The sequence below is a fragment of the Nicotiana sylvestris genome, chromosome 8 (assembly GCF_000393655.2).
Source record: "Nicotiana sylvestris chromosome 8, ASM39365v2, whole genome shotgun sequence".
Classification (NCBI taxonomy): Eukaryota; Viridiplantae; Streptophyta; class Magnoliopsida; order Solanales; family Solanaceae; genus Nicotiana; species Nicotiana sylvestris.
In genome coordinates this window covers 82659657-82685231 of record NC_091064.1, presented here as the reverse complement: position 1 = coordinate 82685231, position 25575 = coordinate 82659657, and the positions used below count along the sequence as shown (strand labels likewise).

The 25575-nt window shown below is 38.7% G+C and overlaps 1 protein-coding gene across 1 annotated transcript; it reads left to right on the top strand.

Moving 5' to 3' along the window:
* The first annotated feature begins 20639 nt into the window (after positions 1 to 20639).
* On the top strand, positions 20640 to 21901 carry LOC138875295 (uncharacterized). Its single transcript, XM_070154118.1, has 2 exons — positions 20640 to 20930; positions 21182 to 21901. The coding sequence occupies exons 1-2, from the start codon at positions 20640 to 20642 to the stop codon at positions 21899 to 21901; spliced, it is 1011 nt and encodes a 336-aa protein (XP_070010219.1).
* The last annotated feature ends 3674 nt before the right edge of the window (positions 21902 to 25575 follow it).

Sequence of the window (25575 nt, the reverse complement as noted above, 5' to 3'; positions counted from 1 at the left end):
TGCATACCGTAAATCACCTCATTTTATTATTAAAGGACACAAAAACTAAAGAAAAGAGACTAGAATGAGTGGTAAAATCACCACTCATCACAAGGCACATCCATCGACTACTCAGCCTTCACTGGGAGAGGCTAGCAGCTCCCAGGCCCCAAACCCAACCTCACAGACGGTGGAGCTTCCTGCTCCTACCTCACAGCAGGTGGAGCTTCCTGCTCCAATCTTGGAGACCACCATACAGTCCGAGGTTCCACCTGTTGCTACCACAGAGTCAGCAGTTGACTCCACAGCTGCCCCGGATACTTCAGCTCCTCCGAGCGCCTAGTGCACCCAGGAAGTCCCTAAGCTTCACTGTTACATTCTCTATGCATAGGGGAAAATTCATGCTTCTTGGTTGGTGGTTGGGTAGTAATATTTTGAGTGAACATTATACATAAAGTTTTACTCTAGTAGTATAGATTGATAGTTAGCAATGAATTCCCCTTGGTTTTTCTTCGCTGGGTTCTTTTCCAAGGGTGTAATAGTAGATTCGCGGTAGTAGCATGAAATTTTTTGACTTGTTTAGTGTTGATTGCTCTAGCTTAAAGCATGTAATGAATTGTGTAAATAAATGGTACCCATCCTTCTTTTGTATATAAAAAAATGGTAATGGTTAGTCATTCTTGTGAACTTGAGGCTCGCTCTTTGACTTTATGCTTATTCAGAATCATACATATCTTGAGATAAACGTTTTGAGTTGCCTTGCATTCACTTAAGGGCTAAAACTATGTTGAGTTGAACAGTTCATGCGTTGTGAGTGAGTGAGGATTTGTACAAATAATACATATGCTTAACTTTTGATGTCTAGAACTTGCCCAATTGGTGTCTTAGTGCAACTCTCAGGTTAATGATTGGATGCTGAAATGATCGTAGGCTCTCTTTGTGACTACTAGCTAGTTTTGACCAAATTGGCCTCTCTGGTACATCAATCACCCTAGTTACCCTCGTCGAGCCTTTAACCTTTTATTGGCTGCCACATTACAAACCTTTACCCCTTTTGTGAAATAATCTCTTCTTTTGAACCCATCCCTCCTTGAATGGGTAAGAATGAGGCTAAAAGCCTAAGTTGGGGGTGCCGGTACAAAGTGGAAATTGGTAAGGTTTACTACTGTGTGTAGAGAAAAAAAAACTACCTCAAAGTTGTGTATATAACAAAACTCAAGCTCCAAAAAGAAAAGAAATAGTAAAAAAAAGAGAAAAACAGTAGAGTCTTGTAGAAATTGAAGAAATACTTTAAGGTGGTTCTATGTTGGTAACTTGAGGTCAATAAGTTCTATGTAGTAAAGAAGCAAAATGTCCGTAGAGTCCAAGGAGGGTATAGCAACTACATTCCCAAATATTCATCCAACCTATCCCGAAGCCTACATTATTGTCACGACCCAAACTGATGGGCCGTGACGGGCACCCGGTACCTTAGTCAACCGAGTACCAACATAATGTATCTTTCATATCACTCTATCATAGGTAAAGGAACTGGAGTAAATCATGAGGGAATACAAACTTATACATATGAAGTACGGGCCTATAAGGCCGGCATAATTCTTTATATACTCGATACATAGGCCAATAAGGCCATACAAGTATCCCTATACATGACATCTGTCTACAAGCCTCTAAGAATACATACTTATTATAAAGTTTGCGACAAGGCCCTGCCATACCAAACAACACGCATATAAATCATACTGACCAAACAAGAAACTCTGGATAAAATGGAGCGCACCAACATCTTCCGCTGAGTTGATAGCCTACTTGAATGACTCTCGACCTGTCTATTAGTACTTGCGGGCATGAAACGCAGCATCCCTAGGCAGAAGGGATGTCAGTACGAATAATGTATTGAGTATGTAAGGCATATAAATAAGTACATAAAATACATGGAAGAAATATAGAGTAAGTGACTCAACCTGTAAGTATGGATAACTCTGTAAATCATGAAATACTTATAGTGTAATGCATATGCGTATGAATGTCATGTCGTGCATAGGTACATGTGTTCATAATATCATCAAGCCTCTGAGGGTATCCCATCATATCATCTCGCCACTGTGGGCAAAATCATCAACGTATACCAGCTGATCAGGTGGTGGTGCGTATATAACGCCATAACCTTTCCCATATAATGCCATCTGGTCATGGGTCAATGTGCATGTATAAATGCATGAAATGCATATGAAATACGTTACTAAAATCTCTTGGTATGTCATAAGATCATTATGCCTCTGATTAACATCATGAAATAAACTTGATCAATTTACGTATTTTCTAAGACCCATGAACAGACGATAGAATAATAAGACATATGGGAAATCAATAATATAGGCATCTCTAGTATTTCTATGAATAGAGTCATTTATGGAAGTTGTGCATTTGCTCGTTTCATTCGTGTTTTATAGATCATTCCAAAAAGAAAGAAGTGATAACCATAACATGCATATATGATCTCTTCCTAATTACTCAACCAATCTCAACACAGCTTCTTGCATCTACAACAAGTGAAATGATAAGACCATTATGCCGTTAACATTTAATGTCGTACCATCATATTTGGCTAGTCGTATGACTTAAGGAAAATTGGGCAGAAACTCCCCTATTTTTAATACATCCTAAAGACCACTAAGGTTCATAAAAACCCCAACAACAACAACTATAACCAACACCAGCAACAACAATATAATCCAATATGAGTTTCTCCGATTATCTTAACAATCACATTCAGCGGCAAGCTCGTTTCTTTGACTCATAACAAGATATAAATTGAATCCAACTCTTATTCAATAAATTAATTTATAACCTTCGGAGAATCATACTTATATGTACCATATTATTTCTAGTTTAAAACCTCCACAAAATGCCTTCCAAAACATCCCCATACATCTAGCACCTTAATTTTTATCGTCAATCACTTGTTTTTCATCTTTTTTTTCTTCAATGAACTTAATTAACACTTGGGAAAGCTTAAACAAAGCAGCCACAACATTATCAAATTATTTCTCACAATATTCAGCCACAACAAACAATATTTTTAACTACAAAACAGTCCAACCAAAAAGACAACTGTATCCCATGTTCCTTCAAGTGCATCTTATGGTTTTTTCCTCAAACAACACAACAAACATAAGATTAACCTTAGGCACAATCAAGAATATGTTATACATACCTTGGACAGAATCTAGAACTTGAAACCCCATCCCAAATTAGCTCACAATAGCCCTCAATCCACCACAACATCATAGAAGTATTCTCTTGTAGTCTTTAACAGCTTTGATTAGGATTTGTGTTGATTTCTCTTGAGTTTAGTTTTTGGTACCTTGGACAAGTTCTTTGAGAGTTTGAGAGTGTTTTGAAGTAATTGATCTCTGGATATTGATGAAATATAATGGATAAAACAACTTATAAGCCTACCGCCTCAATTCTCCAAGCAGGTGGGTAAGTTGCCTCCTTGGTATCTTGAGAAGTACGACTTCAGACACTTGTATCTCTCTACTCCGATATCGTATTGACAAACGGTTTAGAGTGTTGGAAACTAGACACGTAGATATTTAATTCAATATAAATATCTCCATGTAACTCCTAATATATTGGGAGAAAACTGTGTCACAACTTGGCCTATAAACCTGCCAGTTTCTCCAAAGTGCGAAAATATGACTTGGTGACCCTTACTTTAAAAATCCATATTTCTCTACCCCAATGTAGTATGAATAGATGGTTTGGACCAGTGGAAACTAGGTTTAAATACCTTCATTTTTCTATGATATATGTCCCAAAATGATATCAAAAATATTACGAATTTAATTTCTCAAAATGGCTCGTTATAAGGCAAATCTTAACTCGATTTTTCCGTAAGTTAAATCCAATTTTTTCCAAACTTTATATTTTATGTCCAAACATCATATATAGTCATATTATTACTTTAAACTCATTCAATCATGATTAACAAGTCTCATATTCATTATACATCACCTTAGAACGCACAGGGTGTAACACCAAACTTGTCGATTTTCGACAAAACATATCTTCTTCAATTTGTTTAGATTCTAAGCCTTACAACCATCTTGGTACTTGTTATTCATGATCTTAAATATTATTAACTTCCACGGTAATATTATTAACTTACTTTATAAATTTTTTCAATGATTTCCTTTCTAAGCTTACATCAATTGACTTACGACGTACTCTTAAGTACGAAAACATGGGGTGTAACAATTATAACCTATGAAAAGTCCTTGGTGATCTATAGCCAATTATTCGTGACACATCAGAATGTTAAAATAAGGGCAAGCATATGGACTGATACTTGTAGCATGTAGCTTTCGTTCTGAGTGCAAGAGTGTTCGATTGCATCCCCTATACATATGTGTGAGTTGGGGATTTTCTTTGTTGTGAGCGCGCATGAATTACAAGATGTAGCACAAGTTAGGTTCTTGAAGTAGAATACAAGTGCACACTTAGCTGTGAGTATTATTTTGTCATTTTGGTTGAGGTTGGAAGTTCACAAGTTGATTATTCGAATTGTTAAATGATAGTTGTCCTCCAGGAAGGGTAAATAAGACTTAAACTTATGCGGTCGCATAACACTTCTGCGATCTGCATAATGACCGCATAACTGAAAATTGAAGAACCTGTGTAGCACATCTACGATGGAAAATGCAGTCGCATAACTGATATGTGGACCGCATAATGCAAATACAGTGGAATCGGGGCTTGAGGATCTGAAGTTCTGCGATGCAATTGTCAACTATGCAACCGCATACATGGTTTGCGACCATTACGTGGTCACATAAGAGCTCTACAGGGGCAGTTTTGTCTAATCTTGACCCAATTTTTAGTCCACCATAAATAGATTTACTAGGATTTTTGTGGGGCATAAAGTCTGAAAAAGGGACTACATTGAAGGCATCGTATACACCATTAATTTGGAAGCTTGTGAAGAGAGAATCTTGCACTTTTGTAAGCTTTATGACTCTATTTATTTCTTTATTTTTCTATTTTAGTATGAGTAGCTAGTTTTAAATATTAAGGTTTTGGACCCTAAAAAGGTGTAATGTTAATGAGTGTTTAACATATATATATATATATATATATATATATATATATATATATATATGTATATGTATATGTATATATATATATATATATATATATGTATATATATGTATGTATGTATATATAATGGTTGGTTGATAATTATTCATTTCTTGTGCTTTATTTATTGTTGGTGGTTGCAAACATTAACTTATTCCATTTTACTCTTTCTTTCCATGGAAAAGTGGGTTAGGGTTTGGTAGAAGTGAATATCAAGAACTCAAGACTTTAAACCTTGTTTAATAGAATCTCTTAGGAATAAGTGGGTTCGACTTGGCATAAATTGGTTATTCTTAATTGCAACTCTTTTATATTTGGGAAAATCCTAAAGAGAAAATACTACCCAACCATTGAAAAATATTGGATAGTCATTTAGAAATCATTTGCATATCAAAGGACCTTCCATTAGAAATATATCATATTAACACCGATAGCATTATATTTCATTGACGGGGACACAACCTTGGTTTCTTTAATCAAATTAATCACATTCTCATAACAAAATAGTTATCTTGTTAAATCACAATTATATCATTCTCTTGTTAATCTAAAGGAATAGAATTATGACTTAAGTCAAGTTTCACTACTCAAGTACCCTTTTCACACCTATTCCCTGTGGGATTTGACCCCAACCTTGTTTGGTTATTATATTTGATAACGACCGCCTTACACTAGTTATTTAAAGTGTAATTTGAACATATAAGTCATCAGTCGAGAAAGATAAGATCAGCTCAGGAACTATCGTTCAACTCTTGAGATTGGTGATCGAGGAAGGCCATGCCGAGATAAACTCTACAAGCTTGACCTGGGATTGGAGGAATAAATATATTGAATACTTGAAATACGGAAAACTCCCATCGCACCTCAAAGATTCGAGGGCCCTATGAACCAAAGCTACTCGATTCACATTGGATGAAAACAGAACATTATATAGAAGGACATTTGATGGACTATTGGCGGTGTGTTTAGAACCAGGAGACATCGACTATGTTTTACGAGAGGTCCATGAAGGCACTTGTGGGAACAATTCTGGCGCCAAAAATTGTTGCTTCACAAAATCATTAGAGAAGGATACTATTGGGTTAACATGGAAAAAGACACTAAGGAGTTTGTTCAAAAATATGATAAATGTCAAAGGTTTGCACCGATGATCCATCAGCTCGGAGAGCAACTTCATTCTCTCTTATCCCTATGGCCATTCATGAAACGGGGGACGGATATCGTCGGCCCTCAGCCAATAGCCCCAGGTAAAGCTATGTTCATTTTATTTATGATTGACTATTTCTCTAAATGGGTTGAAGCACAAGAGTTCGAGAAAGTAAGAGAGAAAGAGGTTATAGACTTCATCTCTGGGATCACATCGTGTCGGTTTGGGAAACCCGCCAAATTAGTGAATGAAAATGGAAAACAATTTATCGGCGATAAGGTAACAAAATTCCTCTAGGAGCACAAAATAAAAAGGATATACGACACCATACCATCCTAGAAGGAACGGACAAGCCGAATCAACGAACAAGACTATCATCCATAACTAAAAGTAAAGGTTGAACCATGCTAAGGGGAAGTGGAGAGAAATGTTACCCGAAGTCCTTTAGGCATATCAAACAACATCGAAGTCTAGTTCGAGGGCAACGTGTTCTCCTTAGTATATAGCTCCAAGGCCTTGATTCCGGTCGAAGTCGGGGGAACCTAGTGCCACATTTCAACATACAAGGGAAGAATAAAATCACGAATCTATGAATACTAGCCTCGAGATGTTGGATGAAAAACGAGAAGCTGCACTCGTTCGGATGGCTATACAAAAGCAAAGAATCCAGAGATATTATAATAGAAGAACCAACCTTCGCCACTTTGGAATTGGGGACTTAGTTCTAAGGAAATTTACCCTCAACACTCGAGATCCAAACGATGGAAAACTAGGCCCAAATTGGGATGGACTATATCGGGTCCTCGTTATCATCGGAAAGAGGTCTTATAGATTTGGCATGATGGAGGGCAAACAATTGGCCAACAATTGGAATGTATCACTCCTCAAACGGTACTATTGCTAAGGTATGCCTTTCCCCCTCTTCCATTTGTATTTGATACTAACTTATTTCAGGTGTTCGGTTGAGGACGTCGAGAAATTTTTCAACTCGAGGACCTTAGGTTTTAAAGCACGTGTTGCACTCTTTATCCCTTAGATCTGTTATATCCCAAATGGGTTTATCCGGAGAGGTTTTAACAAGCCAACAATCATGTGCTACCTGACGAAAATTCAATAGTATCCAGGGCTTCTTTTTCAACCAACCTCGAATAGTGGGGGTATCACTCTCTGAGGTTATATTTTCGACAAAAATACTTCATGTCAAATGGTCTCGATAGGGAGACTTTGTAATGGGCCAAATGGTCGAATGAACCGTGTCCATATAGATTAGTTAAGCCTCGATGGCAAAACATGTACGCATGTATAAATTTATTTCAAGAAGAATTCCTTCTATATCAAACATTTTGTGTCTCAAACAAAACTTTCGTATGCGGTGGAAATTGACGGATCGATTTCACGAGCATCGCGGCATCTCGAGGGTTTCTAGCAATTGATTCCGAGAATTCTTGACAGTTCAACTTCGAGACAGTATAAGTAATGAACGACCTCGAGGTAATGAAATTAGCGGTCTCGATAGATCAGGGTGAAGTTCCCAAGGCGCGTACATATAGCTGGCCAAGTCTAGTGGACTAGTCGGAAAAGCGAATCAAGGCATTAAATGGTTGTACCAGCCCATATCTTTGTAATTAATGTATTTGTACTATGTTGGGATTCCCCCTCTTATATAAAGGGGATCCTTCTCATTTTGTAGACATTTGTTGCTCCACATTAAATACACAAAAACATTCTCTCTGCTCTGTAACTTATTCTCTTGATCTCGTTATTTCATTTATTGCTCATATTTATTGTGCTCTACTAAAAGTTCATCATTTATTGCTTGTCATTGGCTGTAAAGAGCCGTCTTTAATTCATTCATAACTATTAGTCTCCATCGATCACCCTCGATAGCTACCAACCGAGTTTAAGATTTAACCACGAGGTCCTCGAATAGGCAAGCTCGAGGTCCCGATCGGCAGCGGTTCGGTTTGGTTAACACCTCGTTTTTAAGCTCTTACATTGTTTCTAAGTCTTCCACATAGCATCAACTACCTAACAACTAGCATAAAAATAGATCATGTATTTTTAGAGCCACTCAATAAAATTTAACTGTCATTACCATTTTCATGGTAAATAGTTTGGCGCCCATCGTGGGGCTAAGAATAATAGTGATTATTTTCTTTCTGGTTTTACTACATAACAAAGGTTATCTTACAAGCTTTTTCTTGTCCAAGATCTTTGATTTCAGGTCGAAATGTCTAGCTCAGTGAATGGAGGTGAAAACAACAATATTGAGTACCACGGAGAAAACGGTATGGGTGTTCCAGATGTTGGTGTGCCGCCACAAAACCCTGGGAATGCACCAGAAAAGATCCCAATGGATGCGGTCTCGCGCGACGCCCAACACGTCGACATAATCTCCCACACTAATAAGAGCGTGCACCATGGAGATCAACACGAAGCTTAGAAAACCCCGACTAGGGAAGAAAGGGAGGTTAGCCTTCATGTTATTTTTGAAATGTTGCAGGCACAACAGCTACTGCTCCACTGCAAAGTCACCAGAAAACTCCTAGCACGACAGCGTCGGGGACGGTTCCCCCAGCCGAGCAGGTGCCAGAGAGATCAAGCAACAACGGGTCGGCAGCCGACCCCGCCATCGTAAAGATTCTTGAGGACCTCACAAAGAGCATAGAATCAGGCGAGAAGAAGACAGAAGCCAACAACAAAAAGGTCGAGACCTACAACTCCAGGGTCGACCAAATTCTGGGCGCACCCCCGATCCTGAAAGGTGTGGATTCAAAGAAGTTCATACAAAGGCCGTTCCTAGAGTAAGCAACTCCAAAACCCATTCCAAAGAAGTTCAGAATGCCATACCTTCCAAAATATAATGGAACCTCGAACCCCAATGAGCACGTCACTACCTACAATTGCGCGGTGAAGGGCAACGATTTAAAGGACGACGAGATCGAGTCTGTCTTCTTAAAGAAGTTCGGGGAAACAATCTCGAAAGGGGCCATGATGTGGTATCACAACCTAGCTCCTAACTCCATAGACTCATTTGCCATGCTGGCAGATTCTTTCAAAAAGGCACATACCTAACATCAAAGTAGCAACAAGGAAATCTAATGTCTTCAAGATAAAGCAGAGGGAGAACGAGATGCTGCGAGAGTTCGTATCTCGATTTCAAATGGAACGAATGGAACTGCCACCAGTCTCCGGCGATTAGGTAGTGCAAGCCTTCACTCAAGTTCTGAACGAGCGAAGCTCAATGGCTTCAAAGCAGCTAAAACAGAATCTGGTCGAATATCTCGTCGTGACTTGGTCGGACGTTCACAACCGATATCAATCAAAAATCAGGATCAAGGATGACCAACTAGGTTCCCCCTTGGGCTCGGTATACCCAAGCAGGCTTCCGACAAAGGAGCTAAAGCCAAGCAAAGAAAGGTACCAGCCATACCCCAAAGACAAGAGAAACGCCCCAAGGCGCAACATGCCCCACAACAATCGAAGGATGGACCGAGGCCAGAATCCTTGGAGACTCATCAACAGAGCTTGCATTGATTGGTACATAGGGCCGACGGAGGAATCTCACTTGTTGGAATACAACTTCAACGTCGATGTATCAGACATCATGTTCGCCATCAGTAAAATCCGAGACACTAGATGGCCAAGGCCCGTACAATCAGATCCTTCACAAAGGAACCATAACTTAGTGTGTTAATTTCACAACAATAACGGTCACAGGACCGAAGATTGTCGACAACTCCGGTAAGAGGTAGCCCGACTACTTAACAAAGGTCACCTCCAGGAATTCCTCGGCGACCGAGCCAAAAATCATTTCCGAGAAAGAGAAGCGACCAAAAAGAACGAAGGAAATGAGCCGCAACATGTCACCCATACGATCTTTTAAGGTGTCGGTTCCTTGTAGGAACCCACGGTCAGGAGAACGGAAGCATCCCACACTACGGAAAAGCAAACTCGAGGCTCCATCATAGCCCCATAACGACGCAGTGGTAACTTCTTTTCTTATGGATACATTTCGAATTAAACTTGTGGTTGTGGGTCCAGGTAGCTCGGCCAATATTATCAAGTCGAGGGCAACAGAATAGCTTGGACTGCTTGACCAAATTATGCCAGCCCTTCAAACCATCAACGGATTCAACGAGGCGACCACAAGTCATATTCTCGACTGTTTCTAAATGAACAAACAAAGGACCGTACTGCATCCTTCAAGTAGATAACTGAAGGACTACTAAGGTCCAAAGCGCCATCACCACTAAGGTACAACCATCTCCCTTTTCAAGTTACACCTTGTACTCACGTTTATATAGGTGCCCGACTGAGATGGTCAAAGCGCTAACCCAGCTCGAAGATCTTAAGGTTTTAAAAGCATCCATTGCACTCTTTTTCTCACATTGAGTTTTTATCCCGAAAAGGGTTTTACCGGCAAGGTTTTTAACAAGGCAACATTTATATGCTACCTAAGGAAGATCTAACAAGTATTCAAAGCTTATTTTGCAATCAACCTCAAATACTAAGGGGCATCCGCCGGAAGGTCACCTACTCAGAGAAGCCAAGATATACCAAACAGGGGCTCAATAGGAAAATAATGTATCGGGCCAAACGATCGAACGAATCGTGTCTATATAGAACAACCAGGTCCTTAACAGTAAAAACATATATACTTGTACCAAGTAATCAATGAATACTTCCCAAAAGCATTTTGCATTTCAAGGAAACTCGGTATTTTTGCAAAAATGGCTCCTCTATCAAAAATGTCCCGAACACTCGGGTACTGGCGTCAACAATTCACAACGATGCGACCCCCGAGTCGGAGCTTCGAGCTCGCATGCCCTCAATGAGGCAACAATAAGACCACGAAATAGCTCCAAAGCCAATCAACATCCCGAACACTCGGGGACTGGCGTCGAAAATTCAATACCACATGACCTCCGGGTCGGTAATTCCGAAACCATATGCCCTCAATAAGGCAATACCAAGTTTACAAGTAATGTCTTCCGAGTCAAGGAACCCTCGATGACTTGGGGATTGACTTATCAAAACCCGAGGTCGTAAGGCCATATGTAGGCAGCCTCGGTCTCGTATGACCTATACAGGGCAACAGCAATACCTGTAAGACCTCAAGCAAGGCATGAACCATACTTGTACCAAGTATCCAAAACTGTAAGACCTCAAAGGCATGTAAAACTTGTAATACCTTACTAAATGCATAAACCCGATCTTAATGTTTCGGCTATATATCGAACTTGTAAGACCACCAAAAAGGCATACCCTCGATATAGATGCCAAAACTACTTCACTCGGGACTTAAAGGCTCCGGCCAAACACAAGTGACTCCGGTCACAAGGCTGTACCATCCAAACTAACACAACTCAAGGATGCCCTACCGTCACTATAAAATCATAAGCCATTAATTACATTGAATATACTTCAGAAAGAACTGCTTAAACAGGCTACCCTTGATATAGGCAAAAGAGCTTGGACCACGTCAGCTCCTGAACACTGGCTTCGAGAAATTCAGCCTCCGAGCCAAACCTCTCAAGTTGCTCGATCATCGCTATATAACGACTCACAATCGAGGTTTTTGATTAAACCATGGAAGAGTCAGGCAAACATTATCTCAAAAAGTCCTTAACGAGGGAAAAATACAGTCATGCTCAACCTATTCATGTGAGATGCACGTGAAGGAGATGAATCTAACTGATCAAGAAGAAATATCTCCTGATCTGATCGAAAAGGTTGTATATTGGATAAGGAGAGAAAGACTCCTTACATGAAGAGAACACAGTTTAGGAAGAAGATAGTGTTAGAGTTTGAGATCACCATGAACTCTTCTACGATAGAATAGTAGCAATTGAATCCCAGTCAAACTTTGATTACTAACCTATTAAATGTCAGTGTTGTTCTCTTTTGCAGGAAATGCACAGAAGTAGAAGTTAAACTTAAATTGAGAGCAAAAGAGCAAGGCGATTTTGCAAGCAATTTATGTGTGATTTGAGTGTGCAATCCTAAAGCTACTTGAATGAGATACAAGAACCAGTTCCATGTGTCTATATTTTATTCTAGTTCAATTGTTGTAGCTGATTTTACATTGTACCTTTCAGCTTTCATAGAAACAATCGTGTTAGGTACCCAGAGTATTCAAGTTAGAGTTAACTTGAATTTGTCGCAACAGTTGAGGCTGTGTGCCACAATGGGATTAGAGTTAATCCTTAGGTTTACAAAGAGTTTTGTAAATGTTGTTTTGGCTCAGTGATTTTAGTGGATGTTTGGGTCAATCCTACTAAGTAGTAGGCATGGGTTTTTCACCTTTTGAGCTAGGTGTTTTCCACGTAAAAATCTTTGTATTATTTATTTTTTGTATTTATTATTCCGCAAACAGTAGTAGTTGGAACACTTAGAAGAACCAGGTTCTTCTATAGTTTAGTTAAGCGAAAATTAGGTACCACACAATTCACCCCCTTCCCCCTCTTGTGTGTTATTGACGTTTAAAACATCAATTGGTATCAGAGCGGGTTATCCTTGAAGAGGTTAACACCTTAGGAAAATATCAAAATGAGTGCACCACCTGGAAATTGGGAAGGGCAATCCACTGCTAGGCCTCCACTCTTTAATGGTCAGTACTATTATTGGTGGAAGAACAGGATGAGAGATCAAGTCATAGGAGAAGACTATGAACTCTGGGACATAGTCACTAATGGTCCCCTGGCGACTACAAAGAAAAATGCTGGAGGAGTGGATGTGCCAATGACAAGAGCTGACTGAACTGCCGAAGACTTGAAGAAATGTGAGAAGAATGTCAAGGCCAAGAAATGGCTTGTGTGTGGACTGGGTCTTGACGAGTACAGCAAGATTCAAAGTTGTACCACTGCTAAGGAGATATGGGACACTTTACAAGTGGCTCATGAAGGAACTCCTCAAGTAAAGAGATCAAGAGTAACACTGCTATACTCTCAATATGAGAATTTCACTATGAAGGAAGGAGAAACTATCTAGGAGATGTGCACAAGGTTCACAACACTAACAAATGAACTTAAATCTCTTAGGAGAATTATCCTTGAAGAAGACAAGGTTGAGAAAATCTTGACAAGGGTCTTACCACTGACATGGGAAAGCAAAATCACTGCTATTCAGAAATCAAAGAACATCGCTACTCTCAAGTTGGATGAACTCATTGGAAACCTCATTGCCTATGAACTGAGAAGGCAAACCATAAAAATGGATGCACCCAAGAAGGAGAGGAGTCTGGCTCTCAGAATAGCTGAAGGTGCAGATCTGGAGGATGATGAAATGGCCATGATCACAAGGGATTTCAAAAAGTACCTAATGAAAGGAAAGAGTTCTTTAAGAGGTACAACCTTCAACAAACCAAGGGCTCCTGAGAAACAGACCAACGAGGGTTGCTACAAATGTGGCAAGATTAATCACATGATCAAGAACTATCCTCGGTGGAAAATTGAATGGAAGAAAGAAAGGGTTGAACGAAGGAATAGGAAGAAAGAACGGGTTCAACCTAAAAGGAACAAAGGATCAACAAAGGCTATGGTTGCTTCTTGGGGAGAAACATCAGATGAGGATTAAGAAGATGAAGCTGGAGATGAACAAGCACTTATGGCCATTGGAGAATCAGATGATGAACAAGAGGTAAGTGTCCTTCATCTCAAAGACAAGATTAAATTTCTATCTAAAGAAAGGTTGTCTGAACTATTGTTGGACTTCATCGATGAGTCTGAAATAATTAACAATGAGAAGGAAGAGATGTCTAGGGAGTGGGTGATCTTAAAAGCCAAGTGCAAAAATCTAGAATCTAGGGTTAATGAGAGTGACAGCAAAAATGTTAAGTTAACGAACCAGGTTCTTGAACTTGACACCAGTGTCCTAGAACTTAGGTCTGAAAATTTAAAACTAAAATTAGGAATAGGTAAGAAGAAATCTGATCACACACATCTCACCTTATAAGAAAACCTAGGAAAAATAAAGGATGAGTTTTACAGCAAAGATGAGCAGATAAGTGTTTTAAAAGAAGACCTAAAGAAGGTAAAGCATGAACTAGACAGATCTTGCAAATGGAATAAGGCTTCTGATGAACTATCCTGGTTACAAGAACATCACTGCAGCAACAAGAGAGTATTTTGGCTATGAGGTACAAGCACCTAGGTGGGACCCAAAAGCAAGTACCTCACTCTTCCTGAAAACAAGATCTGCACATACTGTGGAAAGACTAGTCATTACAAAAATGAATGTAATGCAAAAGAAAAGGCCAGCCAAAAGAACAAAACTTTTGTTCAAGAGAAAAATAGGCTACCTGTGTGGGCTAAAAGGAATTTGATTTATGCCTATGCCTATTGAAAGGGACCCAAACTAATTTGGGTTCCTAAGACTAACCCCTAATTTCTTTTTGCAGGTGCAAGTGAAGGGAAGTAGCCAAATATGGTACATGAATAGTGGCTGCTCAAAACATATGACTGGAAGCAAGAACTAGTTCCTTTCACTTGAGGACTTAAAAGGAGGTATTGTCTCATTTGGAAATGGGAATAAAGGTGAGATTATTGGGGTTGAAAAGGTAGGTAAGACAGACTCACACTCCATTGAGAATGTCTACTTTATAGATGGCTTGAAATATAGCCTAATTAGTGTATCATCACTGTGTGATAGATGTAACCTTGTAGCATTTACCTCTACCAAATGCTTTGTGATTAACCTTACCACTGACAAGATTATTTTGCAGGGAAAAAGAGTTAACAATATTTACATTGTATATTTTTCCACTCTTTTATAAAATGAACTCACTTGCTTGAGTGTGTTGGACAATGATCCCCTCCTGTGGCACAAAAGACTTGGTCATGCAAGTCTGAATCAACTCAACAAATTAGTCTCCAAGGACTTGGTGATAGGGTCACCTAACATTAAGTTCAAGGAAGACAAAGTTTGTGAGGCCTGTGCAAGGGGGAAGCAGGTAAGATCATCCTTTAAAAGTAAGAAAATGGTAAGCACGACCAGGACGTTGGAACTGGTTCATATGGATCTCTGTGGTCCAATGAGAGCATTGAGAAGAGGTGGTAAGAAATATGTGATGGTACTTGTTGATGATTATTCTAGGTTTACCTGGGTACTATTCTTAACATCTAAGGATGAAGCATTTGATATGTTTACTGCCTTTGATAGAAAAACTCAGAAACAACTAGGTAATCAACTTGCATCCATCAGGTCTGATCATGGAACTGAATTTGAAAATGCTAAGTTTGCTGAATTTTGTGATGAGCATTGTATAGATCATAACTTCTCTGCCCCTAGGACTTCTCAACAAAATGGAGTAGTTGAAAGGAAGAACAGGACTCTTGAAGATATGGCTAGGACTATGCTTCTTTCTACTAAACCGCCCCATAGCTTCTGGGCAGAGGTTGTCAACACTACATGTTATATCATAAATAGATGCATGACTAGACCTCTTGTAGTGAAGACTCCCTATGAGTTACTTAAAGGGAGAAAACAAAATATATCCCATCTCAGGATATTTAGATGCAAGTTCTTTGTGCACAATAATGGAAAGGACTCCCTAGGTAAGTTTGATCACAGAAGTGATCAGGGAGTATTCTTGGGATAATCTTCACATAGCAAAGCATATAAAGTGTTCAATAAAAGAAATTTTTGTGTAGAAGAAAGTGTACATGTAGTGTTTGATGAAACTAATATTCTTTCTAAGAGACAGGAACATGAAGATGAAGCTATTGGGCTGGTAAAAGATTTGAGTGTAGTTTCTGCTCAAGCTAAACAGGCTCCAAAAGAAGGAACTAGTGATGGAACAGGTTCTTCCATCCAGGGCAACCTGACAGGGGGAACTGATCAAAGAGGAACCGAAACCAATCCCCTAAAGGAACCTATTCATGACCCTATTCCTTAGCAACAGAAAATGGGAGAAACATCAAGCAAAAATCAGTTGGTTTTGAAACCTCACAAGTATAAAATTTCTCATCCTATTGAGAACATAATTACTGATCCAACCTCTGGAGTCAAGACTAGATTACAATTAAAGAATATGTGCACTTTTGATGTTTTCCTATCTCTTATTGAACCTAAAAATGTTGTTGAGGCTTTGCAGGATGCAGACTAGGTAAAAGCAATGTAAGATGAACTCAATCAGCTTGAGAGAAGTCAAGTTTGGCATCTAGTTCCAAGACCCAAGGACAGATCAGTTATGGCACAAAATGGGTCTTCAGAAACAAGCTTGATAAAGATGGAATAGTTATAAGAAACAAGGCAAGACTGGTGGTCCAAGATTACAGCCAGGAGGAGGGTATAAATTATGATGAGACTTTTGCTCCAGTTGCAAGACTGGAGGCAATAAGACTTCTCATAGCTTTTGCAGCACACATGGAAATCACTCTTCATTAGATAGATGTCAAGAGTGCCTTCATAAATGGCTACCTAAAGGAAGAAGTGTTTGTTAAACAACCTCCAGGGTTTGAGAGCAAATAATGTCCTGAACATGTGTACAAATTAGACAAGGCTCTCTATGGACTCAAGCAGGCTCCAAGAGCACGGTATGAACGATTGTCCAAATAGCTGCTTGAGCATGGGTACAAAAGAGGTAAAATTGGCAGAACTCTATTCTTGAGTGAAAAAGGTAAGGATCTTCTTGTGGTACAAATATATGTTGATGGCATAATTTTTGGGGCAACCACTAACAAACTAAGTAAGGATTTTGCCAGATTAATGGGGAGTGAGTTTTAAATGAGTATGATGGGTGAGCTTAACTTTTTCTTAGGCTTACAAATTAAACAAAGCCCAAATGGAACCATGATCCATCAGCAGAAATATGCAAAAGAGCTGATCAAAAAGTTTAAAATGGATGAATCAAAGGGAATAGATACCCCCATTGCAACTGCCACTAAATTAGACATAGATGAACCTAGTTCATCTATTGATCAGAAGTTGTATAGGGGTATGATTGGTTCACTTTTTTATCTTACTGCCAGCAGACCTGACGTAGTTTTTAGTATAGGGCTTTGTGCTCGCTTTCAGGGTAATCCAAAGGAATCTCACTTGACTACTGTCAAGAGGATACTGAGATATTTGACAGGCACTACTGATCTGTTTCTTTGGTACCCTAAAGGTAGTAATTTCAATCTAGTAAGGTATGTTGATGTTGATTATGCAGGTTTCCATATGGATAGGAAAAGAACCTCAGGTATGGCTCATTTTCTTGGTTCATGTCATGTATCATGGGCCACTAAAAAGCAAAATTCAGTGGCGTTATTCACTGCTGAGGCTGAATATGTTGTTGCTGGCTCTTGTTGTGCTCAATTGTTGCGGATCAAACAACAGCTGGTAGATTTTGGCATTGAAGTTGGTTGCATTCCTATCTTCTATGATAACACTAGTGCTATAAGTATGAAAAATAACCCTATTCATTATGAGAGGACTAAGCACATAGATGTTAGACACCACTTCTTAAGAGATAACTATGAGAAAGGATTGATCTTCATAGAATTATGTGCTACTTATAAACAAATTGCTGACAACTTCACTAAAGCACTAAGTAAAGAAAATTTTGAGAGGAACAGGTTTGAATTAGGGATGATTAAGATCACCTAATAGGACCAACATATAATGCAAAATGAAAAAAAAATGAAATTTTGGCTAGGAAATCTAAACTTGTGTAAATATCTAGATTAATTTTTACTCAGCTTCATACTGTAATTAGTATAGTCCTGTGACATGTATTAATATGACTCACTGATCTCTTACAAAATTTTCTCTATTATGGCAAATAAAAGCATGTTCAAGAGAATTCTAAATGAAGAACTTGGTTCATCAATATGGGTTCATCTGAAAGCAAAGGTGTGTTTTCTATACTCTGCACAATTAGAAATATAAATATTTAAATCATGACCAGAAGTCTTACAATTGTTCAATTCCTTAGAAAATTCTATCTGTTAGCTTTGAACTAATTCCGTCAGCCTTAAAACTCTAAACCACAAAAATTACCTAAAATCTAGGAAGCTTAACCGATCATTCAAACATGCAATTTCAGGTTATGACCGTCACACCTCCTTTTTACCCGCCCGAGAGAGTGTAAGGGAGTTTTTCCAATTAAAGTGACATTATTCGAAATGGGATATTTTATTTAATTTCTCAGAGTCGCCACTTGGAATATTTGAATTGGTGTCCCAAGTCACCGGTTTGTTTTAAATCCCAAATCGAGGAAAAATCGACTTTCCTTTTGAAGTCTACGAACCAGAAATTCTAGATAAGGAATTCTGTTAACCCGAGGGGAGGTGTTAGGCACCCCCGGATTCCGTGGTTCTAGCACGGCCGCTTAAACTATTACAATTGGCCTATTATCTAATTTTAAAACATGTTTCAACCTATGGTATATTTTTTTAACTTATTAGCCGCTTTTAATTAATTTTAGGAAAATTCAACATCATCTAAAATACGTCTTGAACCACGTCACATGAAATGCACCCGCGGTCCACGACACATTTTATCTAACATTGTTGAGATTTGGATTTGGGTCACATGAAATGCACACCCGAGTTTAGGAAATTATTTTTTAAAAAATAGCGCGCCTAAAGCAACTGCGCACTTTTAAGTTTGCGAGGGCCATGGAAAATTCAACCAAATGGCACGCCTCGATTTCTAAGGATTAAAATTAATTAAATGAGGGCCATGAGTTTTGAGATTTTGTTTTAGCATGGCGTGCCTCGATTATTCTAAAAGGATTGTATTCAATTTAAAGCAAACTACAAATATTCATGATTATGTTTCCTCCTAAAAATACTTTGAGATTATTGTAAGGTCATGATTTATGAATATGGAATTATTATCGAAGAAATATATGATTTGAGTTATTATGGACCTAATCACCCATGTCGGTATCAAATTTGCTATTGACTTTACATCCTTTAATTTGGATCCAAGCTATTACATCGTTCTCTCTCCATTTTGAATACATCTTCCTATCTTTTCCTATGAACTACAATCTCATTGAAGAAACTCATTTTGTCTCTCACGAATTCTATTTTTTGATGCTCTTCCTTCATTTTTTATTCATATCTTTCAAGTTGGTAGATAACCAAAATATAATATACAAATCAAAAGGAAATACGGTGAAAGAAAAATAATGGAAACATTGGTTAAGAAAAGAATGAACCTTTTGTAGGTGAAAATCTTATTCAATACATATGGAGCAAAAAACCATCAAATTTAATGTGCAAAACGAACCACAATCAGAGGCAATGAGCGGAAACCTTTCGAACCGAACTCAACTTCGACCTCTTCGGGCTAGTATTTTGGGCTATCTTTTAAATTAAATTTGAAGCTTTTGGATTTGATTTTTGGTGTGATTTTGCTCCTATTTTTGAGGTATTTGTTTTGTCTTAAACAAGGTAATGAATGGCTATATTATTTTTTTGAAAGAAATAGGTAGAAAGAATGAAACTAGTAGAAATTCTCTTTAGCATAGAAGAAGAAAATTTGTTTTCTCTCAATTTCCTCCCTTCTTCCCTCTTTTTTTTCTTCAAATATGGAGAATTTTTCGAAAATTTTCAGATTTGTTTTTAATTATTTAATTATTTCTTTATTTAAAAGAAATCCCATTTACATTTTGCTTTTCTTTTTTTTATAAAAAGAATTCCCACCTTTCTTTACTTTTATTTTTTAAATTCCAACTTTAATTACTTATATCTTATTTAAGATCCCACTTTTTTACTTTTTTTTTTACTTGTTTTACTTTTCTTTAAAATAAATCCACTTTCTTTTACTTTTCTTTTTAAAAAATTCTACTTTCTTTTATTTAATTTTTAATTTTCAGCCATCTTTAATTTTATTTTTTAATTCCCACTTTCTTTTACTTTTTATTTTTAAAATTTTCACAAAACTTTACTTTTATTTTTTTAGTTTTCCACTTTTTTTACTTTTTAAAAGAGAATTCCACCTACTTTTGCTTTTATTTTTTTTAATTCCATACTTCCCTTTTTCTTATTTTTTAAATATCTTCCGAAAATTAAAAAAAAAATATTTTTTGGTTTTATTTATTGTTTAAAAAAAATTAATAGTAATAATTCAACTTCTAAAATTTTGTATTTTTACCCTAGAATAAAAGTTTAACAAAGCTAAAAGTTGTAGGTTAAAACCCCTAAAATATTTACATAGAAGAAGTGACAAAAAATTAAATATTGTCAAAAATTAGGCGCTCACAATGACCACTGCTAAAGCTGCCGTTATACATTAAATGTGTATTTATCTTTAAATACACGTTATTACCTCTTGTCATCTCCATAATTCTAAACCATCAAAAATCCCTCTTCAATTTCATTCGCTTTCTTCTCCAAAATTCTAACTCACCAATTCTCTCAAGAAACCAGTGATCATGGCAAACCCACAAGACGATCCTGGAACTCCTCCACCACTCACTCCCTCTAATTCATCTACCCCTCCTCCACCTAGTACATCTCCCAAACCCAGGCTGAGAAGGGTGAAAATGCTTGCTTGGAAAACAGTAGCGTTTGGGGCTCTCAAAAAGAAATTAAATGAGAAATTAAAGGCAAGCGAGGTCCAAGACTCTGACTCCAACTCTGATTCTGAGTCATACAAATCCGCTAGTGAGGGGGAAGGACCTGGGTCTTCTGACTCTAAAAGGACTCAAGAATCCCCTTACAAGGTAAGTTCTTCTTTGTCTGAAAATCTAGATACTAGATTTGTTCTGGTTGGGCCTATTAATGATGTATAATTACCTGAGTTACGAAGGAGTGGAGGTAAAAAAAATCTGAAAAAGAAAAAGAGAGAGAGGGTGCATGTGGTGAAGAGAGGGGAATTGGGAAAAGAGTGGTTGATCATTCACCCACTGCTGATTTGTCTGTGCCTATTATCTTTGGGGTTGAATAAGAAAAGGTATAAGAGAGTGGCAAGAAGTCAGGAGGAAGTGGTTCTGGTGAAGTTGCTGAAGGGTTAATTCATCTAAGCACACAAGGAGATGAACCTGGTTCATCCATTGAAGAGACCCTAGCAGACTTGTTGAAAAAGGTTGGGGCAAGTTATGATCTAAAGAAACGAAGAACTCCCACACCAAAATCCCCTAGTACTCCTAAACCCTCCAAGAAAAGAAAGGCTTCATCCCCAACAACTACTGAAATGTCATTGCCAAAGGGAAGAGCTATGAGAAGCAAGATGAAGCATAGTGAGAGTGATTTCCAAAAGGCTCTAGCTGAGAGTAAGAATAAAAAGATGGCTAAAGAAAAAGGGAAGGTTGCAAAGTCCTCAAAGGCTATGGAAGTTGAGGAGATGGAACAGGTCCATCAGGAGGAAGTTCAAAAAGTGGAGGTTCAGACCCCCAAGCCCAAAAACTCCAAGACTTCTTCCAAGAAGTCTTCCTCTATGTCTGAGGCTGTTGAACCTTCATTAGCCAAGCGGACAAGGTCTGCAGTGAAAAGTAAACAAGTGAGAATTTCTGAAGATGAGGAATGGAGTAGAGAAGAAGAAGAAGATGAGTCTGATGGTGAACAAGACAAGCTTGCCATGTTTGGCAAAAGAAAGATTTTGAAGGGTAGACTGCTGAAACACCTGGTAGAACTAGGAATGATGAGACCGGTGGATGCCTTAGCTACTCAGGGGTGGAAGGACATGGTCCTTTAGATGGATGGTAGGCTAGCCAGGAATGAGATCATTGAGTTCATGGACAATGCAGAGGTTAAGGATGGCAAGGTTAGCAGCCTGGTGAAAGGAGTTCAAGTGTCCTTTGATGCAGAAAAACTGGGAGAGATCCTTGATATACCCTCTGAAGGGTTTGATGACTATACAAGGCAAAGGTGGCATTGTCTGGACTCCCTTCCTACTGCCCTTGACATTACCAGGAGGTTTTGTGATGCTGAAGATATGAATGAGGCTAGGGCTGTTCAGAAAAGTGAAATGAGGCCTCATCACAAGGTCTTGTTTGAATTTGTCAATAAGTGCCTATTGCCCAGACATGGGAGAAGGCATATTGCAAATTATATGGACCTAATTCTTATGGAGTGCCTGGAAAGTGGAAGGCAAATTAATTGGCATGCCTTCATCATCAAGCTGCTGGACAGGGTCATCAATGGCTCAAAGACTCATGCTACTCCCTATGGCTTTATTCTGACTACGATTCTGGATAGGTGCAATGTGCCTTTGAAAAAAATGGGAAATGGCTTCAATCAAGGATCACTTTGGCATTAGTACTCTGATTTCTTATGACTATTTGGTCAATGCCATCCCAAATGAACCTGGTTCATCTAAAAAAATTCCTATCAACAGTAAAGTCAGGGCTCTTGTTCAGGAATGTGAAGCCAAGGATGCTGAGATAGCTAGGCTCAAGGATCATATGGCAGAGCTGGAATCTGAGAGGGATGCTCTCAAAACTGAGCTTGCCAATGAAAAGGAGAAGAATGATGGAATTCTTCATACTGCTGAATCTTCTTCAAGCCCAAAATCAACCCTCTAGCTCCCCGAAGCCTTAGGAATTCTAGCTTTTGTCTCTTGAACCTGTCTAGTACCTTCAGTCACCCGGATTAGGGATTTTTCTATCTTTTTGCTCATAATTTAAATGTTTTTGCTTTTTGATTGTGGATTGTGGTAGCAACATAACTTCTATCAATGATATCTACTGTTTTTGCTGTTGTTCATTGTTAATCTTTCCTTGATAGTTTAAATATGTTGGCTTAATTACTAATGATTAAACCATGGTTGCCCTTGCAGTTGCCCCAGTGGCCATGAGTACTTATTAAAATCTGGGAATCACACTTTGTATGCAACTTTTTGATGATGCCAAAAGGGGTAAGAGATATGAGATATTGTGCTTTACACATTCTAAATTAAGTGATATTTATAACCTAATTAATCTGGTCCTTCATGATAAGTGAATTTTCTAAACTTTGAATTGATAGTTAAGATGAGTTCTTACATGATCCAAGTAAGTAAAAAGCACAAAGTTTGTCATCATCAAAAATGGGGAATTTGTTGGCCCATGAACAGGTAAAAAATTTAAGATTGACAAAAGAACTCAGACATGGACCAGGTCCATCTTGTGAAGCACAGTCATGCTCAACCTATACATGTGAGATGCACGCGAAGGAGATGAATCTAACTGATCAAGAAGCAATATCTCCTGATCTGATCGAAAAGGTTGCATATTGGATAAGGAGAGAAAGACTCCTTACATGAAGAGAACACAGTCTAGGAAGAAGATAGTGTTAGAGTTTGAGATCACCATGAACTCTTCTACAATAGAAGATTAGCAATTAAATCCCAGTCAAACTCTGATTACTAACCTATTAAATGTCAGTGTTGTTCTCTTTTACAAGAAATGCACATAAGCAGAAGTTAAACTTAAATTGAGAGCAAAAGAGCAAGGCGATTTTGCAAGCAATTTATGTGTGATTTGAGTGTGCAATCTTGAAGCTACTTGAACGAGATAGAAGAAATAGTTCCATGTGTCTATCTTTTATTCTAGTTCAATTGTAGTAGGTGATTTTACATTGTACCTTTTAGCTTTCATAGAAGCAATTGTGTTAGGTACCCAAAGTGTTTAAGTTAGAGTTAACTTGAAGTTGTCGTAACAGTTGAGGTTGTGTGCCACAACGGGATTAGAGTTAATCCTTAGGCTTACAAAGAGTTTTGTAATTGTTGTTTTGGCTCAGTGATTTTAGTGGAAGTTTGGGAAAATCCTACTGAGTAGTAGGTCGTGGTTTTTTCACCTTTTGAGCCAGGTGTTTTCCACGTAAAAATCTCTGTGTACTTTATTTTTTGTATTTATTATTCCGCAAACAGTAGTAGTTGGAACACTTAGAAGAACCAAGTTCTTCTATAGTTCAGTTAAGCGAAAATTACGTACCACACAAATCTGCCCCCCCCCCCACCTCTTGTGTGGTATTGACGTTTAAAACATTACCTACATAAAAGGTGGCATCGACCCAACATGTAAGAGCCATTGTCGCCAGCCCACATAAAAGGTCGCATCAACCCAAGGCATAAGAGCCATTGTCGCCATCCCACATCAAAAGGTCGCATCGACCCAAGGCGTAAGAGCCACTGTCACCAGACCACACAAACCTAACACATAAGAGCCTAAGGGCCAGCTTGCATTTCAAAAACTTGAGGGTTAAATGAGCTCGAGTCAAAACCTGATTCGGAGACTGAACCCAAAATAGTTGACCGAATATGCCTAAGAGCAAAAGCATAAGAGCCATTGTCGCCAGCACCAAAATAAAAGGTCATATTGACCAAGCACCTAAGAGCCCACGGGCCAGCTTAATGAGCCTCAGGGCCGCACCACGAATCTAAGGATTCCTTCCAGAGCCAGTTCATCTGGCTATAATCAAGGCAAAAAGAAATGTAGGAGAAACAAAACTGTGAGGTCTCCCGTTTATACATACATGCAAAAAACTACAAGCTCCATTTACAACATATTCTAAAAGTACGGAATACAACAACAGAAAAGGAAATATACGTCCCCCTTGGGGACAATTGCCCAACAGCCCCATCTTCGGCATCGGATAGAAGGAATTTAGCATCGTATTCTTCCACCTTCGCCGGCTTGATCTCTTCCGAGTGGTCGAAGCCCCTGGCATGAATTTTCTCGAGGGTTTCCCTCCGTGATTTACACATCAAGTACTCTTTACTATTGCTCCCACGATCAAGAACTTTCCTCAGCTCAGCTCTAGCATTGGCAGTGCCCTTCAAATAGGCTGCCACTTTCTGGTCAGCCCTACTGCGACTCATTACAGCCTCATCCCGGACATTCACCACCGCGGCTTTCTCCTTTAAAAGCTCGGACTCGAGCTTTGTGATCATATTCACTCAGACAAAATCATTCGCACGAGTGTTCCAGACTTGCACCTCGAGGGCAGAAGCCTTTGCCAAAGCACCCTCCTTGGACGCAACTTGTGCATCTACCTGAGCCTTTAACTTATTAAACTCACGTTTGGCCCAGCCAATTGTACCCCAAAGTCGTTCCATCTCCTCCGTTTTTCCCTCCAACTGAAGTATCGAAACATTAATCTCCGAAAATGAAAGGGGGAACATACATCAACATGAAATACAGGTTACCTATCTTTTGAGACGGCTCTCGCAGTTCCGACTTCGATCTGGCTCACACCGCAAGTATACCAGCTTACTTTCCTTCCTGCCACAAAGGAGCCTAAGGGACTTCCCATATTCAAAGCTTTCCGCAGCCCGGCCTCATGGAAAAATAGCTCGGGCTTAAGCTTGTCAAAGGCCTGCAGAGAGAAATTCAATAAGAAAGGAAGGGCACGAAACCAAAATAAGCATATTATAATAGAACCAAGCCG

What these genes read in the sequence shown, in the direction of transcription:
- LOC138875295 (XM_070154118.1), top strand. Translation starts at nt 20,640, where the DNA reads ATGGCAAACCCACAAGACGATCCTGGAACTCCTCCACCACTCACTCCC. An exon ending in CTCAAGAATCCCCTTACAAG is followed by an intron (nt 20,931 to 21,181) that starts GTAAGTTCTTCT and finishes AGTGGCAAGAAG; the next exon opens with TCAGGAGGAAGTGGTTCTGG.